This window comes from Dysidea avara, chromosome 1, assembly GCF_963678975.1.
Source record: "Dysidea avara chromosome 1, odDysAvar1.4, whole genome shotgun sequence".
In the NCBI taxonomy this organism is placed as follows: domain Eukaryota; kingdom Metazoa; phylum Porifera; class Demospongiae; order Dictyoceratida; family Dysideidae; genus Dysidea; species Dysidea avara.
In genome coordinates, this window is record NC_089272.1 from 17,783,996 (window position 1) to 17,798,291 (window position 14,296).

The 14,296-nt window shown below is 37.0% G+C and overlaps 1 protein-coding gene across 1 annotated transcript in view; it reads right to left on the reverse strand.

Annotated features, from left to right (window-relative positions):
* The window catches only part of LOC136248905 (uncharacterized), a 43,075-nt gene that overhangs the window by 11,475 nt on the left and 17,304 nt on the right, over window positions 1–14,296 (reverse strand). The window contains exon 6 of the mRNA XM_066040754.1: window positions 6,770–7,022. Within this exon, the coding sequence (XP_065896826.1) occupies window positions 6,770–7,022 (253 nt within the window). The remainder of the gene's footprint in view (window positions 1–6,769; window positions 7,023–14,296) is intronic.

The window sequence follows — 14,296 nt, forward strand, 5'->3', positions numbered from 1 at the left end:
TATTACAATTATTGATGTCTGAATAGTTAAAATTTAATAGTCCCATAACCCCTGAAAGAATCATTATGCATACAGTAGTTACGTATATCTCAATAATCATCATCACTGTCTCTCTTAACTTTCTTTTGTTTGCTTAGTTTAAAAACATGAGCTTGATAGTTATACTACAATACATGTAGCTACCATTACTTTTATGAATCCTATCTCTTATACCGAGGTATGGTTCGTTTCCATTTTTGGATGTTTATTGACCTCACATTTTCATCCACAATTGGATGATTATTGCAAAGGAACAAAATCATCCAAAAGTGGATGATTATTGCTCATATCTCTATATAGTGAGAGATTTATGCAACAATCATCCAAATTTGGATGTTTCTTGCCATCCAATATTGGAATACATTTGTCGCTATCCAAATTTGGATGTTTCTTGCCCTCCAATATTGGAATACATTTGTCGCCATCCAAATTTGGATGTTTCTAGCCATCCAATATTGGAATACATTTCTGGTCATCCAAATTCGGATGTTTCTTGCCATCCAATATTGGAATACATTTCTGGTCATCCGAATTTGGATGTTTCTTGCCATCCAATATTGGAATACATTTGTTGCCATCCAAATTTGGATGTTTCTTGCCATCCAATATTGGAATACATTTGTTGCCATCCAAATTTGGATGTTTCTTGCCATCCAATATTGGAATACATTCCTTGCCATCCAAATTTGGATGTTTCTTGCCATCCAATATTGGAATACATTTGTTGCCATCCAAATTTGGATGTTTCTTGCCATCCAATATTGGAATACATTCCTTGCCATCCAAATTTGGATGTTTCTTGCCATCCAATAATGGAATACATTTTATTTCACAACAGTTAGCTCACCGGTAGCATGTGCCTTTTCTGGTTACAAAGAATATCCACCTTCTGCACTTTGCTTCTCTTCTCCTCTTCAATCACATGGTTGTCTTCTTCAAGCAAGGAAACCATATTCATGCACTAATTTTCTGTATCGACACCTTCCTTAGAGGAGCGTTTTAGTTTTTGTCACCACAAAACCATTTCTCAAGTGTTTATATTCTACTAGTAGAATAAGAAGCAATATCATTAAGTGTGGTAGGGTCATGGATAGTAATTTTGCTGTTTTCGTTGCTTTCTATTGTTTGTTAATGCAAGAAACAGCTTGATATGAAACACAAAATTGTCTTTTTTCATGTAGGTTTATTAAGTGCGGTAGGTTCATGGCAGTGATTGTCAAGGTTCATGATTCTTGCCAAAAATACGCATCAAAAACAGACTTGCAAACTCATTGCGTCATTCCATTATGTAGTTCTAAAAGATAGTAAGTCACTCTTCTGAATGTAAATACATGAAATTAGCAGGGAGAAAGACATCTTGATTGCCTGTCTAGGCCTAATCATGGACTTTTTCACCTTTCTGTACTTTTTCAAAACATCTTTAACCAGGCTGTGGAGCCAGGTGTCTTACAGACCTTCAGCACTTGTTAAGTGCTGTAAAGCATTAAAATAAATAGATTCAGCAGCATTGTATGACTAAAGTTAAGCACGATTCCGCCCATATTTTGTGTACATGTGTGTGTGGCTATAATGGGAACTAAAATGTATGCACTCAGTGGCATTGTGCTACTACCAGTATCTTCTTGTTTCATTATTGTGATCCCTACTCATGGTGAAAAATTTCTAATCCAAAAAGTTGGAGAAACTCATAGGATGCTTTTTGGGCCATTTTGAAGTAGAATGCACTCAGTGGCACTGTGTTGCTATCTTCTTGTTTCAGTGCTTTTATTATTGTGATCCCTACACATACTGAAAATTCCACAGAAACTGATCATCTGCAGCTGTATGCTACCAATCTCACTTAAAATAATTGAGGTTTCAATAACCTCTATTTGGGGGACTCCAATGTTTTTGAGTACTGTTTCTATGGGCCGTAAATGGAGGTCGACTTGTTAGTGTACTACAGGAAGAAGATATCGAGCTAAAACTAACAGGTACAGCTATAAGGCAATAACACAATTTTTTTTACTCGGGTTTAAATTTTTCGCCTGTTTTTCCGAGTAGAGGTAAATTAGCATTTCTTTAACAATACCTGGTGATTTCATTTCGAAATTATCTCTAGAAGTCGCATGATAGGTCCTTAGAAGTATTCTTCGTGGGAAGCTGTACTCGAAAACGTAAGAGTCCCCTAAATAGAGTTTGCAAGACGTCATTTCGGAAATAGTCTATATTGGATGGCAAGAACCATCTAATTTTGGAAAGCAAAACTTACATTCCAATAATGGATAGTAAGAAACATCCATTTTTGGAAAGCAAAACTTATATTTCAATATTGGATGGCAAAAACCATGCGATTTTGGAAGGCGGAAGTTACATTCCAATATTGGATTGCAAGAAACATCCAATTTTGGACGACAGAAATTACATTCCAATATTGGATGGCAAGAAACATCCAATTTTGGAAGGCAGAAATTACATTCCAATATAGGATGGCAAGAAACATCCAATTTTGGACGACAGAAATTACATTCCAATATAGGATGGCAAGAAACATCCGATTTTGGACGACAGAAATTGCATTCCAATATTGGATGGCAAGAAACATCCAATTTTGGAAGGCTGAAGTTACATTCCAATATTGGATGGCAAGAAACATCCAATTTTGGACGACAGAAATTACATTCCAATATTGGATGGCAAGAAACATCCGATTTTGGAAGGCAAAGTTTACATTCCAATATTGGATGGTTAGAAACATCCGATTTTGGAAGGCTAAGTTTACATTCCAATATTGGATGGTTAGAAACATCCGATTTTGGATGCTTCTTGCATACATCTCTCACTATATAGTGAATCAAGCAAATATCATCCACTTTTGGATGATATTTGCTTACATAAGCACTCACTATATAGAGAATCAAGCAATAATCATCCACTTTTGGATGATGTTTGCTTATGTAACTATAAGAGAGATGAGTAATAATCATCCAAAATGGATGATTTAGTGAAGCATCATCCATATTTGGATGAAAATGTGAGGTCAAAAAGCATCCGATTTTGGAATTTGACTATACCTGCTTATACCAGGTATTTAATTACAGCAGCAATGCAGTTTTCTGGTAGGGATTTCATAAATACAGTCTGATGTTAAATGCTTCTCATAGCATGTGCTAAATCATTATGATAGAATCAAGCATCTCTTGATGTTCTGGTGATAATGGTTTTCCTCTTTTTGGCTTTGCCACTACGGAAGAGCTAATGCACCCCTTTCTCTAGCTAAAGTCCATGAAGTACATACAAACAATTTATCATGTACAATAATTATTGTAATACACAATAAAATGCTCAAATCTGACCATAAAATTGGTGCTGTGGATAGAATTTTGAGTTTTAGGTGTAAAGAAGTGGATGTACAGTACCATATTGCCTCGAATTACAGCCGGTCTTGTATAAATTTCTGGTCTCATTTAGTCACCGGGGGTATAATGTCGGGTCTCAAATAAATGCCTGGTCTCATGTAAACGTCTAGTGCAGTCATTATTTTCAACAATTCCGAGTGGTGTTATAAACAGTGAAGTGAAGAATGTTATAGAGTTCCTTGTAAGCTTAATAAATCTGTGAAATATACTGAGGGAAATATCAAGGAGAGTCCAGGTTAGTACAACATCAAGGTACGAAGTTGACTTGTGAAGGTACATAAATGCCGGTCTCATATAGTTGCCAGTTTCGTTTAATAGCCAGGGTAAAGAGTTGCTAAACGCCCAGGCTGTACTTCGAGACAATACGGTATACACTTGTATACAGATTGTCAAATGTAAGCACAAGCAACTATAGCTAGTACTTGTCACTAGCCACAAGTAGGAAGATGTTACAAGCACTCACTATAAAGTGAATAAAGCATATTATGTGTTTTATTTCCAATAAATAATGAAAGTTGTTCCTTATATGGGCATCATGTCGAGGTATCATGCAATGATATGAAACTGTTGCACCACTTGAAATGCAGATACCTTGATAATCAGTATATTTTATCCATGGTCCCATTTGTATTAAATGCACATGCAATTAGGTCTCTGAGATCAGGACAACTTTCCAATAAAGGCACTTTAGTGGAGTCCTAAGGTGTCCAGAATACCATATAGAGGGAAACTTTGGTGGGGGAAAGCTTTGGCAAATTTTGCACTTTGCTAAAAAATTGCTAAAGTTTAACCCGCTAATTACATGTAGCACCTCAGATTAGCATCTTTATAGAACAACATTGAGCTTGAATTTGCCAAAGTTTATTTCACCAAATGCAATTTAGTTCACTATTCACCAAAGTTTAGCCCCGCCAAAGTTCCCTCTATACCGTAGAAGGATTCTGCTGTATTATGCTTTATAGAGAGCCTCTTGCAATATTTTAATTGTGCAAAGCACAAAATAAGAATTTTTGCTGTTGGTTTATAGCTGTTTTATAATTATTTGCTTTTAATGTATAGCTCCTTGATAGCTACAGTATATACTAAGATGGTTCACCAAACAGAAAAGCTATTTGTGTTGCAAATTCACTGACTTTTAGCATACTAATGTTGAAAACTACATAGCAAAAAATTGTTAACCTTGGTGTAACTAACATGTGTTGGGTCATTTCTTGGAAAGAGAACATACATGTAAGATTGTGATAAACATATTGCACAATAATCTTATAATCATAAAATACTACACAACGTAATTATAGCAGAAAACAAATGGCATCATCGTATCCTTGCTCCCCAAAACCCTAGAAATGATTTAATTGTTTGATCAATCTCTCGTACAGCAGCAAATTGATTGTGCTAACTCTCCAATAGAAGATTCATGGAGAAAAAATTATGCCAAATTTACAGAATTCCGGAATTGCTAATTGAAACAATCATGTGAGAGTTTGTTAATAATATATATACGTTTACATGCCAAATGCCACTTATAGCTAGGAGTGAGCTGAAACTCAGTGTATAGGTGGATTAATCATTGTAGAAATGGCTTAGAAGAATTCACAATAAAAACATTGTGGAAATGAAATGCATGTAACAGTAACAAATGCTTCATTGAGATACTCTAATGGTGCAGTCACCCTACTAGAACATTCGGTAGGTAGCAAGTCATCCCATAGAGAGTTCAGCTACAATCAAGTTACCATGTAGAGAGTTCATGTTCATATAGAGGGTTGAGCTACAAATAAGTCACGCTGCAGAGAGTTCAACTACAAGAAAGTCATCCTGTAGAGAGTTCAGCTTCAGACAAGTTGCCCAGTAGACAGTTCAGTTATGTAACAAGTCACCTTGAATATAGTTTAGCTGTATTACAAATTACCCGGAGAGAGTTCAGCTATAAACAAGTATCCCATAGAGAGTTCAACTACATTAGAAATCATTCTGTAGAGAGTGCAGTTACAGTATGTTACAAGTCACCCTGTAGCTATAGAGGTCTATATTACAAGTCACCCTGTAGGGAGTTCAGCTACAATACAAGTCTCTATGTACATAGGCTATATACAAGTCACCCTATAGAAGTTTCAGGTTGGTTACAGGTCATCTTGTAGAGAGTTCAGTCACCCTGTAAAACGTTCAGCTAAATTACAAACCTTTAGAGAGTTGAGTCACAAGCAAATCATCCTGTAGAGAGTTCAGCTACATTACAAGTGTCTTTTCAGCTATGTTGCAAGTCATCCTGTAGAGAGTTCAGCCATGTAACAAGTCACAAGAGTTTAGCTATGTTACTCTTCATCATGTAGAGAGTTTAGCTTGAAAGAAGCTGCTCTGTAGAAAGATCAGCTACAGTTAGTCACCCTGTAGGGTGTTCAGCTTCAAAAAGTTGCCCAGTAGAGAGTTCAATTATGCTAAATTCACCCTGTAGAAAGTTCAGCTACATTTTAAGTTACCTTATAGTGAGTGCAGCTACATTACTAGTCTGATTTCAGCTACATAATGACTATTAATCAGATTTGCACTAAACGTTGTACACGATTGTGTTACAATATGGTCTGAAAGTGTACATACCAAAGTTCAAGAAAATTGAGCTACTCATTTGCACTTTATAATGGTTTTTGTAAGATGTGCGAAAAGAATAATCTAAGCCCCCGAGCCCCCAAAATGAAGAAAAAAATGAAGAAATTAAGCTGAATTCACGACTGCATTTGGCATTCTTGCTTATGGGGTGGGGTGCATTTTGTTTCTTCCTATTAATATACTCATGGTGTGGTGCATGGGCTTTCATGGCCACATGACACACTACTGTGTGTCTTGATTGCATGTAATTGCATAGGTGAACTGAAAGTCTGGCTATGCTCCTGACTCTTACCAAAATAGCCAAGTTGTGAAAAGTGCTTGCAGCCTTCAAACAAAGCCAGGATAAAAACTTGTATAATAGCTGCAATGATGGTGTTACTGTTAATCAATGCTAATATTGATAACATCACCATGTTGATATTAAAATTGCTTGACTTTAACATCATCAACTTGATTCAACACCTTTTGAACTTTGCTGCTTCATTTGAATGTCACATAGTACAATACAAGTAGTTTAGTGAGACTGCAAAGTTTAGTTAATCAACATGTGATAAGCAATTTGGTTGATACATTTACCATACAGCAGACAAGATTAAACAATATCTACACCCTGCTGTAGAATCATAATAATTTTTTGGTGAATTTTGTTTAATTAGCCAAATTTACCAAACATTTACCAAACTTTCATCATTTACAAGTAGCCACAATATGACACATGCAAATACCTGTAACTGTGACTAAAACAGCACCACTGTTAGCTTTATCTGTTGTTAGCTGACCAATGTAATCTAAGTTAGAACTGCCATCTGAAAGATCTGGGCTACCAAATGATAGGTAGTAATTAGCACCTTGTTGTGGTGGGGTGGTCCATGCACGTAATAATATGGAGCTTGGATAGTGTCCACCTGATAAATTAGCACTTATCAGATTCCAACCAATACATCTGACATTCTTTGGTGGAGAATACGGTGTACCAGTCTATTTATGTAGATCAGAAAAACACATAACAATCCTACTACAAATTGGAGTCATGGTATGCAGTTGTAATAGAGACATTGTCTAAATATATTTTACTTATTATGAATACACGTAAGCAATAAAGCACATTATTCCTTTGAAAGAGACTGCTGTATTATGCATTTAGGTGGTGCTCATACATACTTTCTGTGTTATGCTTTGATCATTCTCCATTGAATTTTTATTTCCTGATGTTGTTTTGGAAAAACTGCATTTCCAATTTGCAACTACTACTCTAAATTGAGTATTTACTGTTTTGAATATATGTGTATGTTACCATTTTTTTAGGGAATTTAAAACATGGTGAATGTTTAGAACTTGTTAGACTATCCTGATTTATTTGCTTTTCTCTTAGCAAGAGACTGACAGTGATTGACTGTTTTGTAAGGCTTACGGTATCACAGTTATTTTACAATTGCACAAAGTGGTTGATGCAAGAGCACATTGTACTTATTATGAACTCTGTAGACCTAGCTACACATCACTCTGTCATATTTAGTACATGCTATATATATAATACTAATTACAACACTGTGGAGAGTGCAATATACCATGAGGTGAAATGCATGAGCATAAGCAGTGCTTTAACTGCATGGTTTAATGCATGAATCTGGAGTTGCAATGAAGAAGAAGTTATCTTTCACTCTTGCAAGGAAGAATGGCTCTAGCTGATAGCATGGAGTTTAAATTAACCATTAACTTGATACAGTCTATCACATGAACTGGTCACCCAGAATGTCACGATGGCATGCAGTGAGAAAACTAGTGCCTACTGTGATTAGTAGAAGCTTAATTTGTAGCCATTAGTGCTGTGTTATCATGTAATTTGTGATCCATCAGATTTAGCATTCACTTAGTACTGGGACAGAAGGACAACTAAGGCAGACTAGCTACTGTATGGTGTACGTGAGTAATGGACAATTTGTACAGCTATCTAATAGTAATCGTTGTTCGCTAGTGTAGCCATCAGTGCAACAAAGTTGAAGACATCAATATGAAGCAGCCACTGAATCTAACCAAAATGTTGCTGGACTTACAGTGATGGATAGTTAGTGAACAATTGTGACCAGATTTTACAAAACCGATCCAAATCGCACATCAGGCAAAATCAAACTAACACCACCAGTGGATAGCTACAGTATCATACTAGTAGTTTTGACACTCAGTACCACTCAAACTACTCAAGGCTGGTTTCAACAGACGTCTAGGGATGAGTCTATTTTGCTTTTTTTCTCACCTATTTTTCTTTCCAGCAATTCTTTTTTACCTACCTATTTTGCTCAATATTTTGCTTGTCAACAATCTATTTTGCTCCATAGTTGGTGTACAATGTAATAATAATAATTACATGTAATAATCAATAAGCACTGTTTACATACACTATGGTGTTTAGATATTAGTGATTGTATCTTAGCATGATTGATGCCTCCATATAATCCTTTAGTGAATTTCCTTGTAGGTCACCAAATCCTGAATTCAATAGTGAGAACACCCTTTCTGCAGCAGCCGAGGAGGGCTGTATGGTCAAGACCTTCTTTACAGCATTTGACCATAAAGGCAAATCAGTTGCATTGAGCTTCCACCATTCCAGAGCAGCAAGTTCATCACTAATACCATCCGCCTTAGCTACATAAGAAGGAAGTTCAGCCTTCAAATTTTCAAGCTCGTCATCCTTAAAGAAGGGAACAACCTGCAATGCATTTACATGAGAAACATCTGGCTTAAGCATTACTATCTTGTGCGGATTGAAAACTCTCACAGCCTTAAAAACTAAAATTTGCTCCTTTAAGGAAGAATCTAGCAGTTCTTGAAAGTAATCTAGAGCTGGTTGCATACAGCTTCGAGCATAGCTGCGATGCCTCTGCTGTGCAGTTGATTGAGTAGTGATACTGCGAATAACAGCTTCAGTGTTTGGAGTATGAGCTGCCCTGACTGCTGCAACAACAGTCTGTACTATTTCATAAGCTGTGAAACACAGTGGCCCATCTCCTTCAAGGTTATATGTAGCCTTAACAAACACCTCCCCCCAATCAATAACAGCAGCAAGCTCAAGCTTTAAGTGTTCAAGCTTTTCACGGTCAGTTAAAATAGCTAGTAACTTTGGACGAGATGCAGGGCCTAAGTCTGTATTTTCACTTAGGAATGGTTCGATATCACCAAACTGGAGCATTATTTGCTTAAAAATTTCCCATTTGCTCCACCACCTGGTAGCACTATACGATGCCATTGCCTTTCCTGTTTGTTGTTTCCATAGAAATTTGGCTTTAATGCTATGTGAAAAAAGTGCTAGCCAATTACCAATAAACTCAGTCAGGGTTGGTACTTTGAAGTGCTCTCCAACACGATCAAAAGCATGGCTGAAGCATCCAATATCTATTACATTAGGGTAAACAATCTTCAATGTCCTCATTGCTACACTGTTAACAGATGCTCTATCTCGCATAGCAGCAATAAGATGGCTGGAAGAAATGCTGTAGAACACTGAAAGCACTTGTACCAATTCGTGTGCAATTTCTTCCCCAGTGAGAGATTTTGAAAGCAGTTGGATGGCTAGAAGCTGCTGTTGAATTTCAAAAGAATCATTTACAAAGCGCACTAAGACTGCTAATGCCTCTCCACTATGAGAGGTACCATCAAAAATGACACTCAAGAACTGACCCTGGAGTGATTGCTTAATACGTGCCTTTTCTTCTTCTAAAATAAAAGGAATAAGGTCAAACATAAATCTGCGATCTGTAAGGCGATAGCCTGTCTCCTCAAAAAGACTACGAAACTGGTCAACCTTACTTAGTGGTACACCCGCTTGAAGAAATGTTTTGACCACTTTGACTCGGAAAACCTGCTGTTGTTCCGGAAGAGTCTCACCTCGCCCATGAGCTTCTGCATTATACCTTTGCAGAGATTGTGCAATGTCTGAGTCTTTAACATTCCTTTGTTGCAGCTTTTTCTTTCCATTAGCATGTTTAGTAGACTTTAAGTGATACTCAATACTGCTCTTTTTGAGGGGTAACTCTTCCCGGCATCCTTGGCAAAAAAGCTTTCCAGTAGCTACAGTAAAGGGTTCCTTGGAATATTCGGTTACTCTTTGCTGGGGCTTGATCGTTTTTGGGTTGCTCTGCGAATTCGAATGTAATGCTCTCTTCCTGCCAGCTGGTGGATTTTTGGCAATTTTTCTCTTACGAGAGAAGTCAGATGCACTTGGTGCCTTTAGCACACTAAGCAAGGACACTCCACTAGACGTTGGCGTCGTTGAGTTGCTGGCACTTCCGGTAGAACGAGTCCTCGAAGTTGTACTAGTCGAAGTTGTTGTAACATCTGACTCGCGAGACGATTCACGGTCATCATCATTACTAACAATGCTAAGACTGTCATCTACTTCACTAACATCGCTTTCAGCACTTGAACTGTAGTCAATGCGTTCTATCACATCCATTGTAGACACTATTTCACACGTGATTATTCGCTAACATGTATTGTGGGTTCGCCTTCGGGTCAAAGTTCAGCTAGAGCCATACTCATTTAACGTACGAGTGTTAAACGTAGCTATGGTAAGTTGTTACTTGTGTTAGTTATGCAGTTACATTCACACTGTCTGAAACAGATCTGAGATTAACAAATTTTGCTTATTTTGCGCCTATTTTGCTCGATTTTGCTCCTATTTTGCTCGATTTTGCTCCTATTTTGCCAGCATTTTGCTTGTTGCTCTTGTATTCCTATTATTCCAATAATTTTGCTGGCGAAATCGACGCATCCCTACAGACGTCTTTTCTGGGAGGTGTGTAGAGCTCGAATGGCAATTTTAGGCCTTCTGAAGGATCTGGCTTGGCAAGAATCAGTGGTTTACTGGTGGACAGCCTGACAATGTTGTCCAGACGTTTTTTCTGTGGATTGTGCTACATATCAACAACTAAGGAGCCAGCACAGCCCTGTAATCTCGTCTCTGGACTCCAATCGTGGTCTGCCTCCATTTTAAAGTCTAACCCCCACCCTCCACTCCTTTGTGAGCACTCGTCATACTACTTCGCCCGTCCAACAGCTCAGATTTTCTATCTTATTTGGTGGGAAAATCTACAAGCAGCTTCAAGTACTGGAAGTGGTCTGAAAGGTAACAGATTGATGCACATTTAGTGTAAATTTCATACACTTGCTTGCTATCCTTGGAGAGTTATGCTGGCTTGAATTCTTTAAAACTGTTTATCTCGAAACTTCTAATGTGCTATTTGGATCATTTTTCCAAAATCCAATCACAATTAAAGACTGAATGGTATATTATTGTAATGGAATTACAAACATTTGTGTGCTTAACTATCAATTTGTTGTCAATTGCCATGGTAACATTGTTGACAAGGGGTAACTGTGGTCATTCCAATGTCACTGTGGATCATGTTTATTTTCATGTTACATTCACACAAAGTGTGCTTTATTGCCATACAAAGGAGTAGTTACAAACAGTGGACCCAGGGTACCAGGGTACCCACTGGGATCACGGACGTTTATACACCTCACAGTATTCTATACTTGTAGGTACCTCTGCAAGTACTGTAGTCTTGCATGGCCAATCCATTTTTCCCATCACAGTGGCACACAATGTTTAAACCATATGTAAGGATATTTCATTTATATATCACAAACTAATTGAGCAACTATAGAGAAATTTTCTTCTATGCAGTTTGTGGATTGTAAAAGCTATGTACACTGTATTGAATGAAAACAATCACTTATCTAAAACTTGTAAGAGTAATAATACTGTTTATCAGGTATTAGTTTGATCTACAACCCTGCACAATGTTTTGCATTTCTCTTGCAAGGGAAACTGAAAAATTAGCACTTAAAATATGTCTTACCAGTTTTTAAAAATTCTATAGTTACATAACTAAAAATGCTTTTACAGAAAGGCCCTTATAAAATAAGATGGATCCTATCAAAAAATTAAAGTTAAGATTGTACTACATATGTGGAGAAAGTTTGGTGCTTTTGTCACCTGTGTCTGCATTAGTTTTAAATTTGGCTTTAAGCAACCTAACTAATAGTTATGGTAACTGCTACAATTGTTTCAAGCTTTATAGCTATATAGCCAGCTGTTTTAACTCAGTCAGCTGGTAATGCTGATTCAACAGTAGTTTCTGGCTCTTCCTTACCACCTTGTTGATGTTCATGCCTGTTATTTACATGTATGTGATGTACTGAATAGCTACATACAATATATAAGTGATTTTTTGGCCAATGCATCTTTATGGAGGATATTGGGTTAGGTAGCTACCTCTCTATAAATGCCATGACCCTAAATTTACTACATTGTAAAGTTCCATTGTAAAAAAAAAACTTGTGAACAACTAGTGTTATTTTAACTCATTCAATGTCAGAGAAGCATTGTGCTGGTTTGAAAAAGTATTTGTGATTACTTAGAAAAGATGTTACAAAAACAAAGTAGCTAGTGCATGACTGAAAATTATACTACTGGATGTTTATGGGTCCAGAACTAAAGCACGCATAATACCTTGATCAAGGGCAGCCTTAGGGCAATTGAATAAGCAAATACTGTACAATGAAGAATGTATAACGAAGTATTACAGCAGGAGTAGAATATCTTAGATATTTTGAGAGGTTTGACATATGATGTATGACATATAATGGCTTCATATAAGGGCAGGAAAACTTGATTACATGTTTCTCATCCACAAAAATTCGGATTTCCATGTGGGCGGGAGGTCATTTTTTCATTACTCATTATTTAAAATAATAATGGAGCCTTATGGAACCATGACGAAAAATGGCTTCATATACAGCCAAGGCTGTGGGAAATTGATGTATATGGCTTCATATTCAGCTTGCATAAACACATTATGCTGACACTGTATTTTGATTGCCAACATTGCACCTTTAGGGGTATGTAGAATCCAAAGAAAATGGGAACGAGATGGGAATGAAAACGACCCACGGAAAATGCCTGATGCAATATACAGGTTGGATTTTACCACGCAATGTTTCTTTGCAGAATTGCTTAGATTCTTTTGCAAAACGATTGAAACACTCTAATAGAACAGTCACCTGCATTAAAATACTCTAACAGAGCAGTCAAGAATGTTTTGTCATAGATTTAGAGGCACTACCTGAGTTGGGGTAGTTATTTCAGAAAAGTAACTAGTCACTAGTTACTTTTATCTCATGTAACTCAGTTACAGTTATATTACTTTTAAAAATGTAATAAAGTATCTAGTTACTAGTTACTTTCATAAAGAAGTTACGCTCGTTTTATTAACTTTTGTAGAGTAAGCCACCAATGTTCGACCACCATCGGTTCGGACGCGATTTTTCTTTAAACTTGCAAAGAAAATTTCTGCTCTTGCTATGCCTTTGGAAAGGTCTAGGCCATAAACACTTGCATGCAAAATTTCAGACCTGCAGCTTTCTTCGTCTGGTTGCAGGAGCTGCAAAAGTGACCTGTCCGAATGTTCTCAATTCTCGGACAAAAATATGTATTATTGGTCGAGTGGCACTGTTCGTAATGCTTGAAGCTGATCAAGTCTTTCTGTGTTTGATATGAAAGAGCAACTCTTATACTCTCCAAATATATACAGATATTTGGTTTGGTCCTTATTGGCTGTGAATTACAAAGCTCCAAAGTCACCTCTGTTGAAATTCGGCCACATGTGAAGTCCGTACAAATCAAACAGTTACCTATGTCAAATTCAAAGCTACTTTTATGAACATTGAGAACATCAGCTACTGTTCAATAGTAAATAGATACATGCACAATGACCGCACCTTGATTTTTTCCTAAATAGCTACATTGCATTTATAGGCTTCTCTGACAGTAGCAGCCTACTTACTGCACCCAGCACACATATACACAATCCAAATCCACTTAAATGGAGTTTTGACTAACCCCTGTCTTAAAAATGTCAAACGTTTCTCTCCAAAATGTCAAGGACATTAGCCAGATCGAAACAATCTAATAGAACAGTCACCTATTAAACAATTAGAGCAGTTAGAAAATCTGAGCGCCACGAAGAGTAAGTGACTGCTCTATTAGAATATTTTGATCTGGCTAATATCCTGGACATTTTGAAGAAAAACTTGACATTTTTAAGACTTGGGGATAGTAAAAACTCCATTTAAGTGGATTTTAATTGTTTACATGTGTGCTGGGTGTAGTAGGTAGGCTAAAGAAGTCTAAATGCAATGTAGCTATTCGGGCAAAAATCAAGGTGCGGTCATTGTGCATGTATCTATTT